The following is a 17,304-nucleotide window of genomic DNA, read 5'->3' on the forward strand; positions in this document are numbered from 1 at the left end:
AGAAGTGGCTGTCAAAGAGTGCCGAGTACAACATGATGTTACTGTATTTTTCAGTTCATGTATAAGGCTAGACAACAAACACCATAAGGTACATGGAGGCTGGTGAAAAATGTAATCATACCCATATTCCTTGAACTTGGAAACTAGCCACTCTTCCATGGCTTGAACATGTTTGATCGCAAGCAGAAGTTGTCTAGACATGACAAAGCTGAAGCATGACGGATGCGAAGAAGCCATTGGTCATTTTTACTGCCTAAGAAGCCATGTTAGGAAGCTCAAAAGCAAAGGCACAGTTTGCACAGAAAATGCCCTGGATACAGCAGAAGCACAAATCTCACTTTCAGAGATTTGCAGAGAGTTGTTCACTACAGGAAACTGATGCCCAAAAAGGTTTTCTCTGACTTTCTTTTCCTACTTATCATCCTTAAAAACTGCAATACTTGGGCAAATAAGAACAGCTACTTTCTGGGCATCTCAGATACGCTTCAATGGAATATTAGGACTTGGTTCAGCTGCCAGTAAATAAGCTCCTAAAGCCATTTGAGATGCTCTCAAGTACTGAACCAGGCCTCCAGCTGCTGCTCTGTCACGTCCCACCTACGAGAAGGGGAGAGTGACTAAGGTCCGCAAATCCTCTCGGTGTGGATTAAGGTGAGATAACACTCAAGGTCCAAACACAAACATCAACTTTAATGGAACGAACACTCTGTAAGCATCAACCCTTGGTGTATCAATATGTCACATAAGCTAAGCGGCTTTATGAGAGGTTGAGGTAGGCCTTGTGTTACTTAGCAGCATCAAAGGTAAAGAGCGAGAAGGAGGGGGGGAGAGAGAGAGAGAGGAAGGGAGAGCTGGGGGGGGGGGTGAGAGAGAGATCACCAATCCTGGATCCAGAGTCAGACCTGCCAACAGGGGGTGTCGGTGTGGAGAGCGCCCCAAGGAGGCTCGTGTGTGCCCCTGTTTATTGGCCCCAGTCCAGGGTTTCTACGATCTTCTCTCACCCCAGCGTCAGGAGTGGTTGAGACATTAGTCAGCCAAGGAGAGTGACGCTGAGCCCCTCCCCGTGGCTGACTTCTGGAGCTTTCTCTAGGGGCATTGTCTGTGCTCACAGCACAGTCACTTGGGCCTCATCCCTTACATGCTCCGAAGGGCCACGTCATATCTGCCAGCATCATAAATACATAAGCATTTTAAGTAGCACTGATGACATAAGTGTGGCTATCTCAATCAAGCCTTGTATCAAAATCATAAAAAAGACTCAGAATACCAGCTTTCCATGGCCAAGCAGCTCTTAAAGTGCCTGCAGTTTATAATGTCCACATTATGAACTACAAAATTTTCTAAATGTTAAAGCCTAGCGTCTTCCTCAGAAACTGTGGGCACATAGCTTTGTCATTAAGTCTGCTGTGGCTTAAGCCTGAAGGGGGGATGTGACTAAACCATGTCAAAGGCCATAAAGCGACTGGTCTGGTAGTTTGTAGCATCAGTGCTTCTACCTAAAGAGAGTTCAGTGTCATGATTACATGGGTGTACATTCTTACTCACTAGCTCAGTGCTGGAATAGAGAATCGCCCTTTAAGGAATCTCACTCTTCATTCACTCTGCGACACACACAGCTGCCCTGAATCACCTCACTAAAGCAGGGAGTTTCCTTTCAGCCCATCAGTACTTAGTTTTGGCAACCGAAATGGTCACTTTAACAGGTCCCGTTGTTGGGATAAACCAAAGTTTACATTTAAGGATTACAGAAGGGCTTCCATGGCAAAAGCAGTGAGGTAACACTCAATTTATATAGAATCTGGTAACAGTAAATAACTAAAGGGAAAACATTGCTTTCTGTAGGGTCTTATTATATTACACATTTTAGATGACTACATGACAAGAAGACAATTTTGGATCTCTCTGAGATCTGGCAGGAGAATTCATAGGCATCGTATTTCAGTAATAGTAAAAATGTTATGCATAATCAGGCATGAGCGTAGGAGGTTCTTTTGACTACAACAAAAAAGCATTTGAACACAGTATCATGTTAGAAAAATAAAGCTTCAAAGTCCTCTGTTTTGCTTTTGTTATGCCATCAAATTGCAAATACCAAGCACAACATAGCATTTGTCAGACCGCAATTCTCAACTCCGAAACTGTGAAATATAAATAATTAACATAATTTTCCAAAAAGTAAAGCTAGTAATTACTTCAAAACTATTTCTGTCCTCAACTGAAACTGATATCTGAATGAGGATATCATCCTCTGGACATAAGACAAGTAAGTTTTTCATAATTGAACATTTTAATTATGTAACTTAAACTGGAACGTGTACGTAAACAAGCTAACTCCAAAGTAATTTAGACATTAACTTATTGCCCATTGATTTATTATATACCAAGTTTTTTAGTTGATAAATTCCAGCAATTTAACAGGCTAAAAAGAGTTCAGAATGTCATTAATAGAAAATAAAAAAGAATTTAATACAAGTGCAAAATCTGTGTGAATCATTATTTATGCAAAAATACCTTGTTCACAGTATATGTCCACTTAAACAGGTCTTATAAAATTAATATTTTGATCTGTTCTCAAGGAGAATGAGAAACCTTAACCTAGGGTGTCTTCTAAAATGAAAAACAGATTATATTGTTTTCTTCAGCAGTCAGACAAGTTGCTTATTCTACTTCCTCTCTATTTAATATTTGTAAGATGTAAGATTAAAGATATCAGGCATACACACAACTGTATAAAAGAAAAACACTGCTTAAAAGCTAAACTGCTTTAATGATCCTATACACTATAAACAATTTTCAGTTTAACAGAATAATTAATTTATTTGTATCTCAGCCTGAGAACAAGCCTGTTACGCAGGCATTAGCACTAATGAATAAAAGAAACTTTCACTGCTTTCTACCAATTCCTACTGAAAAAGTGAAGTTGATAATTCTAGAAAGGGAATTAATTTCAGGCTGCTCTCATAAACTATGTAACAGTGGAATAAAAAAATATTTGCAAAGATTTAATTTAGACAATGGTAAAACAGCAGATGATGCTGGAGTCTTATGAAAGCTAAAACTTCACCAAATAGAAATCAGTGTGCAGCGCTGTTCAGAATGTTTGAATGACAGCAGCATTGAAAAAAACAAACTCATTTATATCCCTTCTGAAGGATATAAAAGATATTTTTACACAGGCGATTTTATTTTTATATACATATTAAGCAATGACAAGGGAGTGCCTCTGATGGACAGGAAAATCAGGACTAAGCATACAGAGACACTCAGTCACAAGGTAGAAAATTACCAGGGATAATCTCCTTTTCCCAGAAAGTGTAAGATTAAAAAAAAAAAAAAAAAAAAATCTGGGCATGCAGTAAGAGAGCACTGGAAGGAACCTTCCAGATCTTCAAGTCCCACCACCAACTGCTGTAAGCTTCATATCACACGGCTGTATTTAATCTTCAAGTTAGTTGGTGTTTTTCTCCACTACTTTTCTTAGGAAGCTCTTCCAGCAATCTCCCCAGTGGAAAAACTACAACTTTTCAATTTCCACCCTTAATTTCTTAATGGCCAATTCATACCTACTTTTTTTACATATGTCTTCTAGGCTATATAAGGCTGTCATAATCTTTTATTTCCTCGTTGAAGATCTACCAAGAAAAACTTTTCTCTGCATTTGTTTTGCTGAACTGAGTAAGCAAAGCTCTTTCTGTCGACCCGTAATGCGGGCTCTATCTATTTTGATCATCTTAGCATTACTTCTTTGTGCCTACTCTAGCCCCAATTTCTTTCTTGAAAAATGGATTATTACAACTATCTGTATTATTTCAAATAAAGAATTGCCAGAGCATTGATATTCCCCTGTATGTATTGGAAATACACCCACAGTGCAGATCACAATTTGCCTGAGAGCTATATCACACTGCCAACGCACAGCCAGCCTGTGACCAATTAGCATACTCCAATACTTCTCCTCTTTATTGCTTCTATTTGGTGCGTCCTCAGCTGATAGCAGAAATTCTTGTCAGCAGTCTCCAAGTGCGTAACCTTGCACATTATTCACCTGAATCACATTTGTTTTCCACTTCTCTAATAGCCAAGGTTGTAAAGTTCTTTCTTAATATTCTTTGCAAGTTCTAATTCAGCTTTGATTAAACAGGTTTTATTCCTGCTCTACATTCTAAGAAATAACTTTATTTGCTGATGAATATTTTTTAATTCCTTTCTGTTCTTTTCTATTCCTTGTAGGTGTTCATGTATTTCTAAAATCCTTCTTTAAGTAACTATCCATTTAGGTCTGGCATTATTTCTGAAAGTCTTTTCCTTGCTTTTCTAACCATGGAGTGGGAAAATGGTTCATCACAGCATAGGGTAATTTTTTTTTTTTTTAAAAACCCACTACATCCAATTACAGTGTTTAAACACAAACAAGTATTTTAGTTAGCTCTAATTACTGAAAAACATAAGGCTTTCTGAATGAACGAATGTTGTTATATCGTTATTTAAAATATTTGTATCACACTGTTGTTTGAAAACTTTTCACATGAATAGGACTCTAAGTAGCAGGAACTGAATAAATCCATACTCTCTCCCAAGAAAAAACAGACTATAAATAATTCTACTGTTACAAGGCAGTCTGTTAGGATAATAACAGGGTAGCAAAGAGCAAAAATTAGCAAAAAAATCAGGTAAATGAGAGCACTGAAAAAAAAAAATGGTGGTAGTGCCCTTCTGCATCCATGAGAGCCCAAATCTTACGGCGAGTTCTACATTGTCCAAAATAGCTACCTGATAACAAAACCTTGTCTTGACCTACAGGGAACATGCACTGAAATGCAAGAAAAATCACAGAAATTAGGTATCATAAATGTAGAACAAACAGTGAAATGGAGATTTCAGTGTTTCAAACCACCTCCATAGGCCAAAAAGTGGGCAGACTCTAATTTTTTTTCCTCAGCAATCTTGAACCTTTCTTCCATTCACACTGCTCTAGTAACTCTGGTCCCTTCCTGTGTTTGAAACGGAGCAACTATTATTGGCAGATTATCAGCTACAAGCATGTTAGCTCCTGACCAAGTCAGAGTATCATCACAAAAGGCCAAAACACTATTGAGGTGGAAACACATCCCATCCAGTTTACCAGCTTTTATTCACTACCGAGGTATAGACACTCACCAGCGAGGGGCCCATGATGCTGCGCTGTGTTGCCCAGTCTTCAGAGCGGTGTGCCTGCCTTTTCTCCCATGCAGCCCTGCATGATTTCAGCAATTCCCTACAAAGGTTGACAAGTTTACTTCATTCCCCCCCCCCCCCCCCATATTTCATTTAAAGTTTCCTCTTTGCTCTTGCTGCCTATTAAAATAGTCAGGGGCTACTGATGACACCCTGCCCAGTTGCGATTGCTTGCTGGAACTTGTCGGTCCCTCTGATGTCCCTAGCCCCTCTCTTTGACTGTAAGCTCTCTGGGTCTGGGCTTGTTCCTCGGGCCTGGAGGAACATTTTTTTTTGCCCCAATTTTTATTGAAAAGTTTTCATTCAGTTCCCCGTAATTCCCGCGCCTCTTCACCCCTTTCACAGCTTGCCGCCGGGGCTGACCCCACCCCAGCTCCATCTCTGCCAGTCAGGAGACGAGAGGACGTGCCACCCTCAGGCCTCGGCACGGCGCAGGCTGGCGCGGCCCCTGCCCTCTTCCCCGGCGACAGCAGGGCTGGCCCCGCAGCCGGCGATGGGGCCGGCCTCCCGCGGGGACGAGGGACGCAGTAGCAGCCTGAGAGGACTGGCTTGCCCCAGGGCGACTTCCACGGCCGGCCGGGCCGGGCTGGCGCCGCGCTAGCGGAGCGCTTTCCTCTGCCGTTTGTCTTCCGTCTCTTCCCGTTCGCAGCAGCAGCTGCTGCTGCGCAACCCCTTCCCCGCCCGCCCGATCGCTCGCCCCAGTGGCGTCGCCTCCTCCTCTCAGCCTCGCACAGCGCGGCCCGGTAAGCTGAGCGAAGCCGGGGGGGGGCGGAGGGAGGTGCCGCCGCCGTCGCCCGTTGGGCCGAGCCGGGTCCTGGGCTGGGGGGGCCGCCGGGCAGCGGGGCGTTGGGGGCGCGGGGTGAGCGCTGAGGTGCGGACACCTGCCTGGAGCTTGGGGGGCAGCGGGGCTGCCCGTCCCAGGGCGAGCCCAGCGCCTGCCTGAGGGGGCGCCGAAGCGCGGCGGCGACAGTCCCGACTTCTCCTCAGAGTTAACTTAGCGGTGCCGCCGCCGGCTGTCAGCACCCGAAACGCCCCGGGAACCCACCGGCGTGCGAGGCAGCGCGGGGCTGCCAGCCCAGCCCTCCCTGCGTCGCTCTGGGGGTGGTTGCCGGGCCCGCTGCGGCCCCCTCCCGCCCAGCCGGAGGCGCGGACAGGAGGCGGTCGGTGCGCGGCCGCCGAGCAGGCTCTCACCGGCGCCGCTGCCCTGCGGCGGGGCCTGGGTGGACGCAGGAGGTGTCCGGGCACCGGCGGGGACGGCCGCGGGCAGCTGCTGCGGCTGTGCTGCCTGGTGACTTGCGGTCAGGAGCTTGTATTACGGTGGGACGTGGGCACCGCATTCCTGCTTGTTTAGTCCTTTATTTTGTGCGGCAGCTAATGTTTATACATTCAAGAGCATGAAACAGGCGGTACTGGTCTGCGGGATCTCATGCAAGAAAGAGGTTACGCGCCAATCCATGGTTTTCTGTTGACTTATTAAGTCTGTTCCCTGTCAAAGAAATTTAAACACTCCACATTCTCTTGCTGTATCTGGTAGACCTGTTGACTTCAGCAGCATGCAGTAGGATTTTTTAGCAAGTTAAGTAATACGTTGCAAGTATTTAATTTTTAATTACATGGGCTACTCTTGCTACAAGAGAAGGAGTGTCACGCACTGGCCACCCTCTCTCATCAACCAGTGGTACATGATATGGAAGTTGATCACACAACAATAGCTGAACTGGTAGAACAATTCATAATCGAGCAGGAGCTGGCACAGGAGCAGATGGCACAGCTCTTCATGCATTTTGCTGCTTTGCTTCTCTGGCAGCCTGGAGGCAGTTCTTTAAACTTTCTTTTCTGTCTTCCCATCGAAGTGCTACTTTATTGAGAAACACTGGTTAAGTATGCTTTTAAAAGTGTCTCTTTACGCAGAAATACTTTGGAGAGCAGAAGCTAGCAGCAAGTTTTTATGTGTACCTGAATGCCTTCCATGATTGTTTCTCTGTCCAGCGAAGTGTCAGTTCCTCCCTTTCTGGGAGCAGGAACTTCTGGTATAGACACTTGTTGTCTAGGACAGCTCATCTAGCTTCTCTCTGTCATCCTCCTTCAAAGGTGCCACTCATCTAATGTTTTTTCAACACTCCCAGTAACTAATGCTGAAGTTTCTGTGCCCTAATTTCTTGCTGCAACCTAATTATTATTTTAATCCTCACGGCTGCATTGTTCTGAAGGCATCACAGGTGACTTTTGAACAAAATGGCATTGAGTACCACTTGTCCTGCTGTACTCATTTTCTTATTTTTATGCATTTGGGGATGAGGGACAAGCTAGTTGAAAAGACATTCTAGACCGGATTTTCAACAGAAATTTAGGGTTTTGTGTTTAGTTCTTCACTTTGAACATTTGAGAATTTTTTCTTGGGGTTTTACTTCATGTTTTCTAGCAATCTTTTTGAAGAAGAAATGGCCAAAACTTAATACATTATACAATTCAGATTGTATAAGAAACTTAGATATAAATATCAAAGGGGACTTTGCTAGTGAGAGGATGCCAGAAGGGAAAGTGTCCCATTCAAGGAGTGATTAATGGGAACAGGAAGGTGATTAGCTCTGTACCATTTCACTGGCTGCTATGTCTGCTGCTTGATCCTTCACATATTTTTTGTTGTTTTCTTTGTGAATAGTTCCAGTAGCTTTCTGTGGTGTTGCTCATAGGTTTTCCAGACAGAGTGGGAGGAGGGGAAAAAATACAATTCCTGTTTCTTCTTCCCTTAACATATTGACGAGCATGTATGAATCTGAAAATCTTAAGGCTCTTATGCTGAAATTACTTAAAAATTGTTTGTTGCTGGGGAGTTGTTATTTAATCTTCCAGTGTTTCCTGACCTTATAAATGTAAGAAACAACACTTTCAAATGGATCTAGTGAATTTTGTGTTAGTTTCCACCCTAGTAAGGCATTCTCCATTCTTTTTTTCCCTTGAAAATTTGTGTAATCTGTCTAGTCTACTCAGTGCTGGTAAAACTTCATTTTGAGTTCTGCATCCAGATTTGAACACTGCTGTGCAAGAATAGCTGACCCATTTGAAAGGGTTCACAGAATAGCAGTGACAGCTGGAGATCAAGAAAGCATGATCTTTGAGGAAAGAGGGAAAGAACTGGATTTATTTAGCTCAAAGACAAGTTTGAAGGGGAGCTAATATATAATAAGTGTTTAAAGTTGTAAAATGTTCTTGCATGGAAGAAAAGGAGCTGTTCTGTTCTCTGTATTTACAACGAATAAGGGAAATTCAGGTTAGATGTTAGGGGAAAAGTTAAAATAATAGAAGATAAGATGGTAATTAAATAATTTGGGAGGGCTGTGAAATCTCCTTCAAAGGTCTGTAAGAGAAGGTTAGACAAATGGTTTTCAAGAAAGGGAACTGAGACTCTGCCTTGGGAAGGAAGTCTTAGGACCCTCTGCTCCTGGTTTTTCTGGGACTGAATCATAGAAAAACATTTGAAGGGCATAAAACAAGAGCCATGGAGGAGCATAGGCTTTTTAACACTCAGATATGTCTACATGCTATTTTGGAGGCAAACATGAGCTCACACAAAGCAACTGATCTGAAAGCAGTACAGCCACAACAAACACGGCCCAGTGCCAAGCTGAAAAGGCCCACTGAGAGTGACACTATCTAGTTTCTGAGTGCCAAATTGGAATCTTTTGTCTTTATGTTGGCATTTTTTTCTGAAAGACAAAGCAAGGTGAGAACAAGATGCCTTTTAATAGTTTTAGATGCAAAACAAGACAAATAAAAACTTATTAAAATATATCCAGAACACTATGGTTAAACTGCATTTAACTATAAAAACTCTTCAAAATCCTGTGTCTGTATGCTTTTATTTGATTTCCAGTTGAAGTTATGTGCAAATCAAAATAAAAATGAATGCTTATGTGACAAATCAGAAACATCTCATTTGCTGTTTTCTAGCATGATAGATGTAGAAACCTCTGCAATGTGTTAGTGTGCATTTGTAGCATTTCTTCTGTCCTCTGTAAGAACTGCAAAAGGCACATACATGGAGAATCTTAATAGACCTACAGGAATTTTCCTTTTTAAATTCTGCTAGGCCAAAATAACACTTCAGCCTACTGTAATATAGTCTTAAAAAGTATTAGCACTTTGAGGTGCTTTTTTCCATGTAGTTCACTATCAGCATTCTTGGTTACACAAAATACAGCCTGTGTGGGTTACTACATATATTATACATTCATTTCTCTTATGAAAGTGTATTTTTAAGTGAAAGGTATATGCAGAACTAAGAATACACTTTTAAAGTGTATAAATAATAAAAAAGAGCTTTTATTTTGCAGTAAAACAGTGCTTGCTTGCTAGATATTGTTCAGGTGAGGGGGATGTTTACATCACTTCAGATGCCAGTGATCCTTAGACAGCCTTTGTTTGCATGACTTGAACCTTGTCTTTTAAATATAGCAAGTGAATTTGTCCATCAGTCCTTTATCTTTTGATTCAGAGGTCTGTCACCAATTGTTTTATACCCTGCTCCAGTAAGCATCATCAGCCTCAAATGAAGCAGCTGTTCAACAGATAGCAAAACAGCTTTTTCTATAACATTTAGCATAAGGGGAACAGAATGTATAGAGACTTAAATATGTACCATTTGAATACACAGATACAGCATATAAGGTGTGCAAGATGTATATCATTAACTGTAGCACGTTTCAAGAATGTATTTTAGTAGATGGGGATATGGCTGTACCTGAAAAGCACATCTGAGCTAGCTTTATGCAAAAAGTCTTTCAGGCCTTCCTGGTTGGTCTTAGATTTGAGGTTCTCACTCAGCTGTTGTAAGGTGGAATTCATTCTAGAAGCATGTTATGAAACTGTGACGAATAAATTGATTAGAACAGCTTTCAGGTGTTTGAGTGATACAAACAAATTCATAATTGGTAATCATTCTTTCAATACCCTGTGAAGTTTAATGCTGCATTTATCACAGCAAAGTGATATACACGCGTCGTGGATGGAGTGAGACTGCACTTCACTCGTGAGAAAAAAGCAACACTACACTTTACTGATATAAAACAGTGAGTTAGAGTTCAATGGTAAATGCGACAGTGATTTCACAAGATTCGATGGTGAGGTACACTTGATTATTTACCGCGTAGAGGACAGCGTCAGACAAAACTGTCATGGAGACCCTGCCATTGAGCCATGAGGTTCAGAAAGGACCCCCTTGTTTTCTAAACTCCTTCTCAGAGAGGAGTCTAGGTGCAGCTGGATCCAGATCTAGTCCCAGACTTGGTCAATGGTTTATGTCTGAAGGATTATACATGCGCAATTAATCCTTTATATCACTTAGCTAAGATTTCAAAGTTTAGCATGCTATTAGTCACTTATGGAGGATCTGTTGTGGCAAGGAATCTCTCAGCCTCGAGGACTAACCTTGAGAGGTGTCCCTACTCAAGGGGAGATCCCACCATGCAGCCCACTGCCATGCAGGAGAGCTCAAAGGGCTCTTGGGCTGCTCACTATTTATAGGGGTGAGATGATGCATATTTGCATACCGGTAACTGTGGTTAGGTGGGAGTATTTCTTACAATAGCCCTTGGTTATTGGGTTGTTATCTGGCTCCCGAATCCTCTTTGAATGGATGCAGCTGTCACTATCAGCATCCATTAGTGACTGCCCCTGGTAGTTATTGGTTCAGCAGGGTTACAGGAGATAAAGGTCAGGTTGGGTGGAGGAGCACACCGTCACAACACTGCTTGTAAAAATCTTTCAGAGACTGAATTTACTTTTTTTTTTTCATAAAAAAAAGGGTCATTCATAGAGAGGTCCAGCATTTTTATACATTGCACTTTCAAAATGTGTCTGGTACAGAAAGTAGCAGCAGTGATATAGCAAGGTTAATAAAAACTTGAGAGAGATTGTGCTTGAGTCAAGGCATTTGAATCATCACATTTTTGTCATGAACAAGACAGGTTTCCAGGGTAAATTCTGCCTTTTCTGTGTCTCTTCCATGATCTTCTGCTTGGCCATCTTAACTTACGTTGAAATACATTAATGGATTCTTAACAAAAATTCATTTTAATTTATTGTGACATTACAAGAAGAGATTTACTGTTTGCCTTAATTTCACTTTCTAAGCTTAGCATAGATCTGGTTATTAAAAGCTGCATGTACACTTGAGCTAGAAGTCTAAAGTATATACACGTTGTTTCTGTTCTTCCTTGTCAAACTGTATTTCAGACTCTTTACATATGTAGAAAAAGTAGGAAATCTGCTGAAAGAAGACCTCAGATATAAATTAAAAATAGTGAATAACCTCTGTGTGTGTGTTTCATAGTCTTTGATTAATTCAGAAAACAAAGCAGAAAAGGGAAAAGTAGAAATGGGGAAAATGCAAAAGTCTGTATGGCTCAATAAGCCAAACTGCTCTTCAGACAGCCTATACTGAGGACCTCAGAGTTTATTTAGTTAGTGAAAACTAAATGAAAATTAAATTGTTGAAATAATTGCAAAATCAGATGTTTGGACTGTGGAAGTACAGAGATTCTTTTAACATGAGTTTTAAGTTTTATGCCCCAGCTTCCCTGTCAGTAAGCGCTGTGCACTTCAGCACTGTGAGTAGGCATAACCGTAGCATAGTGCTTGAGTTGAGTGGGTAGATGTAAAAGATTTTCTTATTTTTTTCATGTAGCTAACACAAGGAGGTGAAACCAGAAGCAGGTAGAATGAAGAGTTGGAGGACCTTTGGAGAAAGCATGGCGAAAAGAGAAAGCTTTGGAAACAGATTAGAGAAGTCCAGAGAGACATCAGAACACAGCAAGGCACAAAGAGAGAAAAAAATTTGTCTTGTCCTTCTGGTTGTCTTAATTTAGGTCTCTGTTTTACAAAGAGGTTGATTCAGGTCTGTGAAAAACTCTGTTGCACCAGTCGTACTGATCCTCCCACACAAAATAATTTAAGGGAGCAAGCCTCCAGGGGTACATTGAGAAAACAGTCTTTGTCTTCTGTAGTTTTATGTTGGCATTCATTTTTATTATGTGGCATCGCATATATGTGTGTGTGTATTTAATGTGTAGGATAACAATTACTTATTTCTATGGACATATTCTGGGAAAACTGGAGTTCTCTTGTCTTTTGTCTAAACATTGAGGAAATTGGTTTATTTTTTTTATTTGTTTTGTTGTTGCTTTCTAGTTCTGTATGCAACCTGGAAATAAAAACAACTGTTTTGCTTTGCTATTTAAAATGTCTAGGTGGCATGCTATACAAGAGCAGAAAATGTTTGTAAATAAATTATTAGTCTCCTCTATAGTGAAGAGACTACTGATAGACTTCTGGGTTGCAAGAGGAAAGCATGTGTGGTTTCAACAGGTGAGTGAATTGTATGTTTTGTGGTCTTTACAGATAGGCATACGGAGCTGAAGAATCACAAGCTGAAATGAGTAACCAAGAGGCTGATGTTCTACGTTGCTGGAGATGTAGAAAATATATAGCAAATTCTGTTTGCCTTGCAAAATGTCATGGAAAAGAACCATCCAAAGTAAGTATAGCATCTGGAGGGACTTTGTAACTTTTTCCAGTGCCATTGGTTTTAAATAAAGGAGAAGTATTAGACTTGCCCTCACTTAGTAATTAATCTCCTGTGGAGATAAGTACTAAAATATGGACAATTCCATAGAAAGTAATGTAAGCAGTAATGCTAGTGAAGCCGAGTAGGCAGTGATCACCTTTATGTTCTGTGACATAAAGGCTGGTATTCATGGTACATTTGAGTACTAGCTTGTGTAAAGTATATAGTGTTACCATTTTTCATATGAAAATGGGTTCTGTTTTTGACAGTTTTAATGCAGTCATTTTTTGTTTTAATATCTCTTAACAGAGAACTCTTTGTGTCTAAGGCATGTTTTAAATACTGATACTAATTTCCACTGCAGTAGTTAACTGTGTTTCAGATATTCCACATCAGAAACTTTTGGTCTTCATTTGAAAAAGTGGGGCATAGTCTGTGCACAAAAATAGTTCAGATTAGCCTGCCCTGAGGTGGCAGATGCCCTGCCAGGCTAAAATACCACTTAGTAATTTACATCATCTTTATTAAAATAAACGGAAAAATAATCATACGGAATAAAACAATGACAGAGTATTTCCTGCTGCTTTATAATGGCAGTTAGTAATCATGCAGAGTTAAAGTCTTTCCAGATATGCCAAAGACTGTGCTTACGTCCTATGATCTTGAATCAAAGCGAAAAAGCAAATAGAAGGGAAGGTGTTGATCTTTTTTATTAATGCACTAGAAATGCAACAACATGCTTTTTGGCACTGGAGAAGGGTATAACCAGTAAAGGTAGAAACAAAGTTACTATTTTTTAAGATCCTGATTTAATTAGTATTATTAGTAAACCCCATTTTAATCACTCTGCTTACAGAGCTTGAGGTTCTGGAATATTTTTCATGCTTTATACTTGAGGAGTTTTTATTTTGTGCATTGTTTGGAGCGTTTTTTGGGGGGGTGTATATTTCAACTCCTGTCATGGAAAAAATGTAGTGAAAAGAAGGAGGTATCTTTGTCCGTGCCCCATGGTGGAGCTTTTAATTGCTAGTGGAGATGCACCATCATTGTGCACAAGACTGAAGTAGCTCCTTCTCTAATTATGTAGATAGCAGATAAAAAAAAGTTATTTAACGCCACTTCCTGAGACATTGGGAGGCAAAGATTGTACTATGATGAGAAAAGTAATGTTTTCAGTATTTCATCTTTCCCTGATGAATTTCAGACCTTCAGTCAAAGACATAGCTGAAATATGAGTAAAAGAGAAGAAATCTTAGAACAAATCTTAAAACCAAATGTTGAAGTTACGACTGCAGTATAAACACTTTAAATCAGAATTATATGCAAGTTGAAGTACAAGTACTCTCCACAGATAGGATGAAGATGATAGCATAGACATGGCAAATGGATCTATCTGTCTGCCGTCATTACTTGGAGCATTTCTAAAATCTTCTGTCTTCTGTGTATAGGCCCACTTTCAATTTTCAGCATAATGAAACTTTTATTCCCATGAGTTTCATAACATAGGAGTCAGCTATTTTCCATATTCATCGATTTTTACAACTGATTTTAAGACTTTAACACTCACCAGAGTTCCCTTATATTTTTAGCCAGCTTTATAACTTTACTGACATTCTAAACCATATTAAAAGATTTAATTATCACTTGTATCACTTTTGTGCTAAAAGGTAGTTAGGTAATCGTTTTTATTTTAGTATCAGGTAGTGAAATGCTACAGTTTTTTAGATTTTGTTTTCTCTTCAGTTGGTCACATCATTGCAGTAAAAACTCAAAAGTTGCTAAGAGTCCCTGGTTTCTCTGCTAGTTATTCTAACAAGCATTAGAAAATGAATTTAAAACTATTTGTGGCATAGTTGTTCAGTACTGACCACAGTCTTCATATAAACTAGAACTTAAATTTCCCTGTCTTTGCTGGAAAATTGTGCCAGCTGATAGTGCTTCTGAAATCAATTTCCAAATATACTTGGAAAATCAGCAATTGCATACTTTCTGTTCTTGTAAACAAAACAAAACCACCTCCAAACGCCTCCATCTCCACAGTGGAGTCTGTCCCATGTCCTTAGATTCAGAAATAGAGAATTATTGACAGCATCTACCTGATTTTTAGCTTAAAGAATGCACCAACATCTTTGAGTATTATCATTTGTTAATAAAACATTTACTGAATTTGGGAAGCTGACTTCTGGCTATATTCAAACAAAAAAAGCTTACATGAATGTTGACTATCAATATAATAATTCTTTTTTTTAACAGACATCACAACCGTCAGCTGCTGCTCAGGAGTCTTGCAACGTATGGCATGTGAACTTAGAAGCCATTCCAGAGTGGGTGAAATGTGTCATTGAAAAGGTAGATCTTTTTTTGCTTGCATCTTTATCACTCAAAATGTGAAATAAATAAGGGGAACAAATTTCAAGGGCACTTTTCTGCCAAGGCCCATGTATATTACAGAGACCTTCTAACTGAGGGAATTTTTCTCAGTAACTTCTATCATTACCATTTACAGAGGCTTTTTTCCCTCTTAAATGTTTTTTTTATGTATGCACAAAACCTACAAGTGATAAATTCTATTCCTGCCCATTTATAGATGAATGTATTTATGTTTGTCCAAATAACTGTCATGGGAACCTTTGCATATTGTGTCAATGCTTAAAATTATATTAACTATCTAGGCTTTGGGTTTGTCTTGATTGTCATATCTTGCAGTACTAATGCATATGTTGACAGTGACAGTAAGAAGCATGTTTCTCCATAAAACAGACTAGGAGTTTGTTAAGAGATCAGTTGTTGGAATATGATATAATGTCTTTTATATTTAATGTGATATTATGTCATATGAATAGAAAGTAGTTACCTTCCTGCAAATTCAAAGGTCTGATGACAAGCCGGTGTCACTGCTTTTGAGTTTTAACAGCCCATTTGAAATTACAAACCATCTCATAACTTTCCTGTTGTACTGATTGCTTCAGTTGAGTATTTTCTTTCAGTTATTTTAGGTCTAGAAGTTAATGTTGTTGCATAGATATAATAAGCAGAAACAGTCCTTTTCTTTTGCCCTACATTTTTTCTCTGATGAGCCTTTGATTTTGAGAGGCAAATTATACCTGCATTCCTTTCTGCTTAGACTTCAGTGTCTAAGTTTTATTATATTTCAAGTAACTTCTGATCTAAGCAAATCCACCCTGAAAATGATACACAAAGAAAAAAATTGTTATAACTGTAAAACTAAACATTCAAAATCAAGAAAATTTCTTCTGTCTTCCTTCGTTGTTTTGCTCTATGTTTATTTTGTTAAACATTAATTAAACTCTTTTTAAAATTAATGATCTCTTATACGTCAATAGTGCATGACAGAATAGTGTATCTGCTTCAGAAACATTAATCTTGGGGGTGTGTGTGAAAATTAGGGGTGATGAGGTATTTCCCCACTTTACAGAATTGCCTAATCTTGAATGCCTGATCATAAGAATGCATTTTTTTACAGTACTTTGTATGTTATATTATTTCAGTAAATTCGGATTCAGGATTGATACTAATAATATTCTTTTCACCTGTAGCTGTAAATGGCCAGCCTTCTGCACTTGAAAGCCTAGAGGGTCAGGTTGGAGACCTGGGAAATACAAAACCCATAGACTTCTCAGAAAATGCTTAACGTATGTGCTCAAGATTGCAGAGGAGCAATACTGGTGCCTGGTGGCACAGGCACAGGCAAAGAATGCAATTCTCTATGAACACCTTCAATATCTTAGTGTTCATTTTGTCCTTTAATATCCTGGGAATCATAGAATCATAGACTCATAGAATCATTGAGGTTGGAAAAGACCTCTAAGATCATCGAGTCCAACCATCGACCCAACACCACCACCCACTAAACCATGTCCCTAAGCACCTCATCTACTCGTCTTTTAAATACCTCCAGGGATGGTGACTCAACCACTTCCCTGGGCAGCCTGGTCCAATGTTTCACCACTCTTTCAGTAAAGACATTTTTCCTTACATCCAATCTAAACCTCCCCTGGTGCAACCTGAGGCCATTTCCTCTCGTCCTATCGCTAGTTACTTGGGAGAAGAGACCGACACCCACCTCGCTACAACCTCCTTTCAGGTAGTTGTAGAGAGCGATGAGGTCTCCCCTCAGCCTCCTTTTCTCCAGGCTAAACAACCCCAGGTCCCTCAGCTGCTCCTCATAAGACTTGTTCTCCAGACCCTTCACCAGCCTCATTGCCCTTCTCTGGACATGCTCCAGCACCTCAACGTCCTTCTTGTAGTGAGGGGCCCAAAACTGAACACAGTATTCGAGGTGCGGCCTCACCAGTGCTGAGTACAGGGGCACGATCACTTCCCTACTCCTGCTGGCCACACTGTTTCTGATACAGGCCAGGATGCCATTGGCCTTCTTGGCCGCCTGGGCACACTGCCGGCTCCTGTTCAGCCGGCTGTCGACCAGCACCCCCAGGTCCTTTTCCTCTGGGCAGCTTTCCAGCCACTCTTCCCCAAGCCTGTAGCGCTGCATGGGGTTGTTGTGG

The 17,304-nt window shown here is 40.4% G+C and overlaps 1 protein-coding gene across 2 annotated transcripts in view; it reads left to right on the forward strand.

Annotated features, from left to right (window-relative positions):
• The first annotated feature begins 5,909 nt into the window (after positions 1-5,909).
• Positions 5,910-17,304, forward strand: part of RNF180 (ring finger protein 180) — a 92,486-nt gene continuing 81,091 nt past the window's right edge. For both annotated transcript variants that reach the window (XM_076362145.1, XM_076362146.1), the window contains exons 1-3: positions 5,910-5,957; positions 12,613-12,748; positions 15,032-15,127. In XM_076362145.1, coding sequence (XP_076218260.1) covers positions 12,647-12,748; positions 15,032-15,127 — 198 coding nt within the window. In that variant the 5' untranslated portion in view covers positions 5,910-5,957; positions 12,613-12,646. The remainder of the gene's footprint in view (positions 5,958-12,612; positions 12,749-15,031; positions 15,128-17,304) is intronic.

Source organism: Aptenodytes patagonicus, chromosome Z (assembly GCF_965638725.1).
Source record: "Aptenodytes patagonicus chromosome Z, bAptPat1.pri.cur, whole genome shotgun sequence".
Lineage (NCBI taxonomy): Eukaryota > Metazoa > Chordata > Aves > Sphenisciformes > Spheniscidae > Aptenodytes > Aptenodytes patagonicus.